Raw genomic sequence first — 12,261 nt, 5'->3', positions numbered from 1 at the left:
CATCCATCTCTGACTTTGAGTAAGGACCTTGAGTAGGGAAAGTATATTTCAAACTAGGAGATTAAGTTCAGTAGCCTTTGTGTCTGGGCACTAATGAACATCAGGTGGCTGTGTTGGAACCCACTGCCCCCTCCAATGTCTAGGGTTATAAAACTTGAGCACATGGCGTGAACTGTTGGTTTGCTGTTTTCCTCTAAAACCCCATCTCAATTTGGGAAAGACTCAATTCCCTTGACAAGTAATGCAAATACCTGTTTTATGGAATATTTTCAGCACAATGCCCAGAATATGTAGATCCCTAGCAAATATTAGTTATTCCTCTTGACACTGTCACAATGAATACCAGATAATCACAGGAATGTATGCAATCTACTTCTGTTTCAAAACATTATGTAGTTAAGGTATTGTATTCCAGTGACCACAATTTCCTGTGGTCCTTCTTTATTCTCTATCTTTAGTCTTCAAAAGTAGCCTAACCGTGCAGTGAAAAAGACTTAAATGAGGGATGAGTAAACATTATTTTATCTTTTTATTTATTTATTTATTTTATTAGAGCTTTAAGGTAGCAAATTTTTTTTTTCTCTAAAGGACCAGTATAATACTACCTAGTAAATAGGTAGTAAATAGTTGGGGACATATGGGATATATTGTGAGCACTCAAAAACTATTCAGCTCTGCCTCTGTAGCATGAAAAGATCCTGAAATAAGACACATAAACAAATAGGCCTGGTTTTCAGTGAATGTCCTTTGCAAAAATAGAAAATGGCCTCTTTTTACTGAACAGTCCATAATAACTGACTCCTGATTTAAAGGAGTCTACCTTCACTTAGCAAAAGGTCCATAGGGCTTTCTTGCTTTTATCAGGATAGTACCTGGAGCTAAGTACTCCTGTTCAGCTCTGCACCAAGCCTCTCCAGGGTTGAAGAGTAGGGGGGTCATGGCAGAGGTAGCCACTAAGGCATTTGAAGAAGCAGAAGAGGAGGACTACTCCAAATCCCTGTGCCATGTTAGCTAATTACCATTCTCATTTTACAGAAATTCTTAAATTTCTCTTCCTTTTTCATTAGCTAGAGCAAAGAGATATATTCTCCTTCCTGGAAAGGAATGTATGTGATAGAGGGGATTTGCAGATACAACCCATCACAGTCTCCTATTGTATAATCCTCCATCACTGTTTTTACTTTTTTAAAAAAATATTTTTAGTTGTAGATGGGCATAATACCTTTATTTATTTTTATGTGGTGCTGAGGATCAAACCCAGTGCCTCACAAGTGCTAGGCAAGGACTCTACCATTAAGCTACAACTCCAGCCCCATGTTTTTACTTTCTTATGTTTGAAAACTGAGTATGAAACAAATAAATTCAAATCATGGAAATCTAAAACTGTCCATACACCAATATTAATGGGTAAGAAAGCTGTTTTGTTAGTTTTGGATTTCATCTACTCTGTGGCCAAACAGAAACACATAGTCAACATTTCTATTCAAAGAATAAACCCTTGATCTTATGATGACACTTTCACCTGGCTCTTCCCCACTCTCAACCTCCCAAAGGGTTAAACAGCTAACAAAGTGACAGATTCCAAATCATGAAGGAGGAAGAGTTTTCAAAGAGGATGGAGGAAAGCATTTGTTTTTATTTTATTGCCAGTGAAAATGTTTTCTTACCCTCCTTTTGGTAATGCAATTTTCACTGGTGATAATCTGTCTTTTTGTCAAACAAATTTTTACTGAGATCTAAAATAGGAAAGAAGACACAGGGAGTATAAAGTGGAAGACTTAGCAATGGATGAGAAGATGAAGCCTAACAGTAGTGTGTGCTGTACCTCTGGCAACACAGGTAGCCTTACAACTTGCCGAGCATACCTTGACAAGCTAAATATGCTTCACAGCCTAGCAAAGAATGTCATAGATAATAGTTGCAATTATGGATTCTGTGAGGGAAATTTGACTATGACTCAGTGAGCCTACTTGCTACACTTCAAAGCTGAGATTGTACATTTAGTCTGCAAATTCAACTGCAATAACTCTCCACTTCAGAGCTCTCGGCCACATGTGATTGGTGGGGACATTACTGAGGACTTAACCAATTAAACAATACCTGAAACTACCTGGTTCAGTTAGAAGTATTCCCCCCATTTAAACCCTCACAGCACTTTATATTTTTATGATACTTTTAAATTTTTTAAATTACTGTGAAACTTAGATAGATCCAACTACTTTGGGAAAATTCAGTAAATCTCTCTTGAATGAATGATATGAACTCTTTCTTAGGATAGTATATTTGACCTTTAAACCTTGCCTCCTAATGAAGAAAACTGATAAGAATAAGCATCAAGGGATTTCTACATTTATTCTTAATTAAAAGTTATTTGGCTAATGTGATGGAAGTCTCCTGTCTTTTTCCCTCAGGTATTAAGTTCTTAGAGTTCTACAATTAGATGATTCTTTTATAAGTCCTCATGATTTCCATATTCCAGAAACCCTTGTGAAAATACATCCATCTTGACCACATTGCTATGGGAATAGATGCATGAGATATGGGTGGATGAGTAGAAGGGATGTAGACAAAATAGAAGAAAGGGTTCTAAAATGTTAAAGTAATAAATAAATTACATCTTATTAATAGTTTTTTCCCAAGGCCCTCCCTAGTAATATATATATTTAGAAATCCATAAGCAATGCCAGGGAAACATTTCTTACTGGTATTCTGGCTAAAATGGATCAAATGTATCTCAATTGTCAGGGTTAATGGATGATGGTGTAAAAATTGTGAGCAAATGAAAGTCCTTGAACCTTGTGGCTAGGAGCAGTGGTGTAACAACTTGTTTTCCACCAAATCTTTTAACAGGGCCTTTAATGAGAAGCAGAATCTTCTCGCATTGAGGTCATGTCTTCTCATTCCCTCTGTCTACCCTCTTAATTGGATTCAGAGGAACAGTGAAATGACCAGAGGGCAGTGGGAAAGGACAGTGGAGGTCACAAAGCAGCTTATTAATCTGGCTCTGAATAAGTGGTTGAGAATTCACTGAAGTTGGGCCAGTCCCAGAGCCAGAGTTGAGGGTAAGAAGGGAAGAAGAGAGAGAGAGGGAAAGATGAATGCAAAATGCATGTGGAACATCTGCTTCCTTTTCACTCCCGTGTTGTAGGTGTTCACTGTAATTGCCCCAAACTAAGCTTTCTTGGTTCTGCAGGCTAGAGGCTGGAAAACACATCCTAATCTTTAAGTAATAACAATGGGTGAGAGGCTGCCATTTCCAAAAACAATCTCCATGACTTTTCTAAAGGAGAATTAATACATCGGGGAGGTAGCATTACATAGGTCCTTGGAGGCAAAATACAAAGAAGCTCATATCACATTCTCTGGTTCTGGCCCAGTGGATGTACGCAGGGCCTGGAACTTGAAAGGCCCTTGCAGTGAAGCCAGAGGGACCCACCATAGCAAAGTGTGGGTGTTTGGGCTTTATTCCACTAAAGTCAATGACTCACAAAAATGCCCACTAATATGAAGCTGAAAAGAGACAGCCTTGGGACAAGTTTAGTCATGAACAAGCTGCATATGGTTTGTAAGTGGCAGGTGTCCGTCCTGAAGGCAATATGGAAAAGAAGCTTTTTATATTCCTCCTAGAGAGCTAAAGTTGTGCTCCCACTGCAAACTCCAAGGGGTGCTTCTTTTGTAAGCAGTTGTGGGTTTGCACTAGTCTTTGAAAGAATAGGTTTTTCTCTGTTAAATAAATGCAGTTTTCAGAAAAGAGGGACATAGACATGCTAAAACCCCTTGGTATCCTAAATGAACCCCTCACAGATACCGTTTCAAACAGTGTTGAAAAATCTGACCATCTCAGTATGTCTGAAGGTGATGTCTTCAGAATTTAAGAAAGTGAAATCGTGAGAATGATTTTACACCTTATCTATTTGAGTGCCCTTAAGGGGGACGTTTCTTTTCTACTATTTGTTAAGTTTGAGTGAAACACATAATGATTAATTTTCCAAAGTGAGGGGTATAAATATTTCCGCCTTCCCCTGTCTTGGATTAGAATCATGGTATTTTCTCTTAGAACCAAAGGTAGTCATTCCACTTTCCCCTGAGGATTCTCAAAAATGTTTCTAGGTAATTTTAATGGACAATTGAGTTTAACATATTCCTTCCAGGATGTATACCAGTTCAAAGAAAAGTAGAGATTATGATTTGGTGGGTTTTACCTCCTTTTCATTTCCCAAATTGAGAAATTGTTATAGGATTATATGAGAACTAAAAGCAGATCACAACTGGCTTTTGTTCTCATTTGGCAACTCAGAGATGTCTTCCATGCCTGGGGGCTTTAATGTGTTTTCCAAAGAAAAAGAATACTTGTTATCCCCTTTCAACAACAAGTGAAAGGCAAAAGCATAACTATAAAGGAAATGTTATTGCCAAAGTAACTGGCCTGAAAGAATTAATGCAGCCCTCTTGGGCTGGGCTGGGCTGGGATGAGTGGAACTCGCTGTGTCCAGAGTTGCTCATGTTCTTTCCTTTGGGGTTCTCCCTGCCATCTTCTTTTCAAGTACAAGCAGCAGGCAGTTTTATTATAGTGCTCATCCCTAGGCGACCCTTCAGTCTATAAACACTGACTGGCTTCATCCTGAGGCTGCTTGGTGTTTGCAGAGTACCCAGGCAGGTTGAAGTTTGGGAATGGAAGTTTAGATGAGGGGACCACATGTTTATGGTGTGTCCAATTACTGCTATTCAGTAAAAAAAGGCTTTTCTTCTATGTATTAAAAAAAAAAAAAAACTTATGGAGGGTTGCTTTGGGTCACATAAGAGACTTTCATTAGATGAGACAATTTAGGATGATAGCAGAGATTAATTTTTTTTCATTATGACAGTGTTTCAATTCCCTCTTTGATACTAGACAGTGGAATGATGCACTGTTCTTATAATGATGTTTCCTAATCTATTAAAGGCAGTTTAACTTATATTCCACTTTTTATACTGACAAACTACTCAGAAGATATTTCTAAAATATGCCTTATAATGACTTTTTAAAAGGTTGCATTATATATAGATAACAGTTCTGTATAGAATATAAACAGATAATCTTGCTGCCTTCAGGTAACAGGTGCAAATAATCGCTTCTATTTGACATTGAGTTAAAGCCCAAATTCTGAATAAAATTATGGCCTGTAACTGGTATAAGGTGTTTTCTATTCGAAGGTTGGGTTTTCTTCTCACAATTAGCCACAAGAAGAGTTTACAGCTAGTCGACGGGTATATTGGCCCCCTGGTAGCATGGTTCTGAGTAACTAAAAGAAAAGCTTTGTTATCTGGAATTTAGAATGAAAAGGAGTCCCTTATAGGCCACTTGTAAGTGCAGGGTGCCCTTGGTAGCTCTTCAGTACAGTTCCCCAGGGCTAAGATAAAGCCTCCAACACAGCCTTCCTCTCCATTACTGTTATCTCCTTCCTTTGTTAACTGATTGAGGATTTAGATGTACTAGTCCCCAAGGCATTTGCATTTGAATACTGCAGGGATGCTGGAAGACCTGAAAGCTTTCACAGTGGGGGAGAAAAAGTCAGTTTTCCTTTTTATGGAATCAGCCCTGTGTTGCAATAATCTATAAATACCTTGTATGGCAGAGTTTTACCAGGGACCCTCAATTCTCTGCCCCTCATCTTATGCTCCCAAAAGAAAACAAAAGACACAATGACTATTTCCAAAAAAAAAAAAAAAAAAAAAAAAAAATCCTTAAATCTAAAGTGAGTTTCAGTTTTAGTTTAACACAGTTATTAGTTTGAAGATATATTTTGATAACTAAGGTTCTATAAAAAAATTTGGCTTTATAAGTTGGCCCATGCCTCACTAGTGAAATTGATAAAGATCCATGTTTCCAATTCCGCCCCAGTTTCTACAGAAAGAAAGGAATTTTAATTGGAGCCAGGGGATGGGGATAGGAAAGTCTAAAAGATGAAATTAATCATGGTAATAAAACAAACCCCTGGGAACTCAGGTGTATAGAAAGCATTTAAGCTCAACAAAACAAAATTAAATTTAATAAACTATTAGTACTCAGTGAACTTACATGGATGAATTTATTCAACTACCTCAACATAAGCTTTGATCTGCTTGTTTACATGTATTATATAGTTAATCTGTACTCACTGAATGGGAGTTCCAAAGGAGATGATAAAGTCATGGAGTCTACAGGGCTTTTGGCAAATGAATAGAACTGAAGGCATAGAATGTTCTAAGTCAACTAACATTCAGAGATTCGATCAACTTAACTGCATAATATATACATCTTTATTGAACCAAAAAATGTAAATCTGAATTTTCTAACTTACCTCAGTTGATAAGAATTTGGAATGGTTTTGACACCAGATTCCCTGAACTTCAAGGCATAACAAAGTAACAAAGCATCTAAGGTGAATGGAATAAACATTTGTTTCTTTAAACCTTTCTATAAAGAAAATTGAATATTCAGGCATCCACTTGAATATTCAGGATTGCCATTTGTTTGTTAATGTTTAGGTTTCATTTCAAAAGAAAAAAGAAAGAAAGAAAGAAAGACACTCAGGACTTAAGATCAGCTCTTGCTGTGAATTCTATTTTGAGGTAGTAACAATGTTCCCTGACTTGGTATGTGCATTACCTGCTGGTAGCCAAATGTGCCCGTATTATTAAGAAGAGAAATGGGTCACAGAGATGAGAATCAGAATAATTTCAAAAGGGTGGTATACAGAGATGACTGAATTTTCAAAAAATCATAGTACACATGGACCCAATAAAATAATAGCTCTTTGAGAAATAGCCTATTGCATTAAGATTCTAGGTGTTTTTATATATTACTTTTTATGTTGTGTACAAGTGAATATAGTGTAATAGGATGCCTATTAATTGCAAAGCTGATTGATTGTATTATTTTTAATAAAACAGATGTGCTTCTTTATGTATCTACTAATATTAAAAGGAAGTTGAAATTTGTGTTATGCTGAGTGTGCTTGTGCAGATTTAGAGAATAAATCTAAATCTAGCTTTGGGAAGCATATTTCACTTTTTACAATATGTTCAGAGACCTGTGCCAAGTAAGAATTTTATTCCTGCCTCTTTTGATCACTTAGCTTTCTTTAGCTGTGGGTACCTATTGCCCAAAACAGAACATTTGCAGGACTTTTCAGAGCCACATGGCTGGTGGGAGTCCTTCTCTGCTCTGCTGTGCTCCTTGCAGACAGGTGAACCTTGAACACCTCTGACCGCACCCCCCTCCATGGGGTCATGAATATTTTTAAAATTGTCTCAGGACAAAGATTAATCTTCATCTCCAAAACATATTCTTTATTCTATTCTTTATGACCCAGTCTTCCTGTCATATCTTGAAGTATCAAAGATCCTCAAACATTTCAAAGGAAAAAGTTCTCCCAGTGCTTAAGGCAGATGCATTGCTTGGGATTGACCAACTCTGGCCTTACAGGTGCTTATTTTCAAATGCAGCACAATGCAGGAAATCCAGTCTAATTTTCTTCCAAGTAACAGCTTTGGACTTCCAGTTAGGGTTATAAGCTAACATAGCACAATGGCCAATAGGCCAAATCTGTCCCATCACCTGTTTTTTGTAGCCACAACTAAGGATGTTTGTGTGTATGTGTGTGTGTGTTTGTGTGTTTTATTTACTTTTGCATTTTTAAATGACTAGAAAAAAAATCAAAAGACTAAAACTGGGTGACATGTAGAAACTGTATGACCATCAAATTCCAGTGTCACCAAATAAAATCTTACTGGAAGATGGCTACCCCCCCCACACACACACACACTCTTATCATCAGTGGCTGCCTTTGCACTACCATGGTGGAGCATAGATGCTACAGTGAGGCCATAGGAGGTCTCCAACACCTGAAATATATACTCTCTACTGAAGACGTTTATCAACCCCTGATATCACAGATTATAGTTTAACTTTAGGGTTAATAGGATCACAAGAATTCCGGTCACTCCCATAAAACAAGACCACTGCTGTTCACTAGTAAAGGCAAGGTGTGAACCCTCAGTAAAATGATGAGAAAGCTAGTGCTGCTCCGACTATTGCCTTTGTTGTCCTTGAAAAGACATTTGGGATCCTAAAGACAAAAGTGTGTCCGTGATCATTAGGTTGATAATGGATTTGAAAAGCAGTGGCCACCCAGGCCACGGAGCCCACTGAGGCCTCCTTGGGCCTCTTCGCCAGCAATTCCTTCAGTTGTGTGCTGCCTGAATGTCAGTGAGGGTGCATGTAGGGAGACAGAGCCATTTCCCTACGCGGCCAGAAGGAAGGGCCAGCATTCAAAAGTTGGCAAAATAAGAGGAACCAGGATCCCTTCAACCCCTCCAGCAGGGTTTGCTGTGGGAATGGAGGGGACGAGGGAATTTTTAAGCTGGCCTTCTCACTTCTCAGTTAAAGGTTCATATTAGTGGAATGTGTGTGCAGTAACCTCAGTATTTATGCTATTTAGCAACAAACTGACTATTAACAGTCTCTTAAGACTTTGGCTAAAACAACATTTTATTCATTCAGAACTGATCTGTGCGTGTGGTGCTGCCAAGTGGTAATGTGCCGCTAAAAACTCGCCTTCTCTTGCCAGTGCCATCTCTAAAAGACTCTGCTTTGTTCTTGTGTGTTGGGTGTGGTTGTGAGAACTAGCACCAACCCCCAAACAGGAGCTTTTCTGCAAAATCTTGTAATTCATCAGACTTTGACGAGAGAGAGCATTTCTGTCCTTACTATAAGAGTCCCCATGAAAAGCAATGACCTTTAATCCTTTGCCTTGTCTTAGTCTTCATCATAGTAAAGTTTTTGTCTAAAAGGTTACCAGTTTTTTGTTTTTTTTTTTTTCACTGAAGATACTATAGCATCTGAAAAAGGCTTGCAGGAATCAATTATTCACCTACTGGATACTGAATAAACACCTGTCATTGTTCTGATAAGTGCTGGTGCAGATTCAGAGAATTATTACATACGACCTTTAGCTTTCAGGTGTTACTAGTCAAATGGGAAAGGCAAAGTTCACCCATATGAAATGTGTAAGCATTGCAGTCACATGAAATTTTAAGCACCAGCATGAAAAGAGTTCAGAGAAGACATAAATCATCTTGAAGAAAGAGGAAATGAGATTTGAGCTACACATTGTAGGAGTGTATGATCTTTCAAAACAGTGCAGAGAATGAAAGTGGGCATTCCTAGTGGACAGAAAACTGAGTGAAAGCCAGAAGCAAAGTATTACCTAAGTGAAGCCCAGGGCCCAAGGAGCAAAATACTGAAGCATATGTAAATTTATATACACATATAAATTTATATAAATTCATATATATTCATATATAGGAATGAATATAAATCAGTGAGATTTCCTAGTAGACGTGTATGTATAGATAGATTGATTCATACACACACATACATACACACATAACCATAATTATGTTGAGGACTGATCAAGGAAGGCATTGAAAAATGACTAAATCTCTTAGGATTGAAGAAATAGAATGCAGCATATTTTAGAGGGTTTGGAGACAGAATGTGGAGGCTTTTGCTATGATTCAGGCCACAAAGTGATAGAATATAAATTAGGGTTAAGTCTTTGTGAATGGAGGAGAAGAGTAAAGCTGATGAGTAGGTCAGAAAGGGAGAAATAACATTAAGGGCATGGTCAAAACCAAAGTCCTATAGCCAGGTGTGGTGGCACACACTTCTAATCCCAGTGGCTTGGGAGGCTGAGGCAGGATTGTGAGTTCAAAGCCAGCCTCAGCAAAAGCAAAGCACTTAGCAACTTAGTGAAACCCTGTCTCTAAATAAAATACAAAATAGGGCTGGGGATGTGGCTCAGTGGTAGAGTGCCTCTGAGTTCAAAGCCCAGTACCTAAATAAATAAATAAATTTCCCAGTACAAAAGATAAGAAAGAAAGACTCTTGTAAATATTTGGGCCACTTGTTATACTTAGAAAGGAGACCAGTTTGGAGGTCTAGAGATTGAATTTGAGGAGGTAGGGACATGTCATTTTGGCAACTCCAAGGTCATTTAAGATCTGTAGCTAGCTTACATGAACCTGGAAGCCTACAGGTACAGATTTAGCACTGAGAAAGGAAAGAAAATGAAATTGAAGATCAAGCCTTGACAACCCTTTTGTTTGCCAAGGAAGAAAGCCCTGACAGATTCTGAAGCAATAGGAATGAGTTTCATCACCACCTAAAGTAATACAGAGCAAAGAGGCCACCCGGGGAGGGGTGGGGGAACCAGGCCCATACACACAGCCCATGGAAGTGAGGACTGAAACCAGGCCTGGAAGACAGGAAGGATGTTGGTAACATTCTGAAGGCTGGTTTTAGTTGCATGTTGGGATACAAACTGGATTGCCTACACCCACCTTAGTGCATCTCTCTTCCTCTATTATACCTATTAAAATTGGCTTTTAATTTCCTAATGGTGATTTTTGTTCATTTATGTTTTTTTGTTTGTCTAGGAATTTATCTTATTTTGCTACACAAAGCAGCCCCTCTGCTGTCATCTTGAACCTGTGGGAAGCTCGTCATCAGCATGATGGTGACCTTGACTCCCTGGCCTGTGCCCTTGAAGAGATTGGGAGGACACACACGAAACTCTCGAACATTACGGAATCCCAGCTTGACGAAGCCGACTTCAACTACAGCAGGCAGAATGGACTCTAGTCCACTTCCTCTCAGGAGCAGAGGGAGGGCCAGCTTTGGGACTTTGGCTTTAAATGGGGGAAAAAAAAAAAAAAAAGAGGCAGTTTTCTGCCCAGTGGCATTTGGGGAATTCAGCTTTGTTTGTAATCAGTGAGATCCCCTGGTTGAAGGAACTGAATTTTCTATAGGTAAAACATGCCAGTAGAGAAAAGGACAAGCTCTCTTAGATGTAAGAGGGTTTCATTGTCTCCTCTGAATCACACCCAGGTCAACACTGGATGCCCTCATCAGATCTGGAGTGTCTAGGATAGACATGAGGGCATACTGAGACAAAAGTAGCTATGGAGAGAGATGAGCTACAATAAAGCTGAAGGCAGAGATTGATTAAGTGCATGTTTTGAAACAGGTTTTTAATGATGTGCCCCACAGGGCCAGCAGATTCTGGTACCAGATTGTCAGTTTTCTACCAACTGGCATTTGTAATGTCAGGAATCATTGTAAAACTGACTTTTAGAAGTAAAACAGGGTTGCCAACCCATTTGTATGACTTTTTCAACATCAAAGAGGGCGTTTAGATTCTAGAATCTGAATACACCACACCAGCACCAATTTCCTGTCTATACTAGCCACTGAACGGAGACAAGACCCAAAAGTCAGATAGACCACGAACTAGTTCTCACAGTGTACCTCACCTTCATTTTTTCCCAGAGACAAATCTACCCACTTCTCTCCTTCCTGAACTTCCAGAGTAGAGAGGTTTCAAGGAACATAATGAGATTTTTGAACATGGAAATATATCTCTTCAAACTCAACCAAGTTGGAGTATCTCTGTTCCCAGTTAAGCCAGACAAATTGCAGAGTGCTGCTGGAACACAGCTTATAACATGGATTTAGAGACAGGACTGGTCAGGCCAGGTCCTAGGAAACATGAACTGCAGATGTCATGTGCCTCAAATAAGCTGTAATTCTAAGAGGCAGGTGTTGATCCAGCTCTCCAATATTTTTGTAACAAGGGAATGATGAGATTTACTGCACTTTTCGATCCAAGTTCTGGAAAGTTTCTTAACATTTTGGTACCATGCCATCATAGAATCTCTCAGTAGGGCCACCTAGGTCACCCTCCTTTTGCCTCTTGAGAAATTAGCAGACAGGCTTTGTCCTAGATGATAGTTGAATACATAGACCTGAGGAATACCTGTCCCAGAAACCACATCCATCATTCAAGGAGCTTCAAGCTCTGACTGCTCAGCCTCACCAAGTACCCTTTAACATGTGGCCACTGCTTTATTTTTCTCTTTTAAAATAGGAGGCAGTGGTATTGTACAGAACTGAGATTCATCAACCATTCATCATCCTCATCTTAATACTTTATTCCATCTTTTTTTTATCCTCTTCAGTGGTTTTTGACAAGATTCCTGGTAGACTACAGATGAGCAGATATGCTCCAGCTCATCTTCTGGTGTTTGTTTTCCTTAGATGTCCACAATCATGACAACCAAAGTCAAGGACCTAGGTTAACCCCAAGGCAGCTAGTCAGCTACTTAGAGATTGGCTACTTTATTAAAAGTAGTCACTGAATGGGGGAGGTGGGAAGTACTTGGCACTGGAGATGCAAT

At 38.9% G+C, this 12,261-nt stretch overlaps 1 protein-coding gene across 10 annotated transcripts in view; it reads left to right on the top strand.

Moving 5' to 3' along the window:
• Positions 1 to 10,666, top strand: part of Unc5d (unc-5 netrin receptor D) — a 508,406-nt gene extending 497,740 nt beyond the window's left edge. For all 10 annotated transcript variants that reach the window (XM_076852500.1, XM_076852498.1, XM_076852499.1 and 7 more), the window contains one exon: positions 10,462 to 10,666. In XM_076852500.1, the coding sequence (XP_076708615.1) occupies positions 10,462 to 10,666 (205 nt within the window). The remainder of the gene's footprint in view (positions 1 to 10,461) is intronic.
• The last annotated feature ends 1,595 nt before the right edge of the window (positions 10,667 to 12,261 follow it).

Source organism: Callospermophilus lateralis, chromosome 4 (genome assembly GCF_048772815.1).
Source record: "Callospermophilus lateralis isolate mCalLat2 chromosome 4, mCalLat2.hap1, whole genome shotgun sequence".
In the NCBI taxonomy this organism is placed as follows: domain Eukaryota; kingdom Metazoa; phylum Chordata; class Mammalia; order Rodentia; family Sciuridae; genus Callospermophilus; species Callospermophilus lateralis.
Note: the sequence above shows the minus strand (reverse complement) of the source record. Positions and strands in the feature narration are given on the sequence as shown.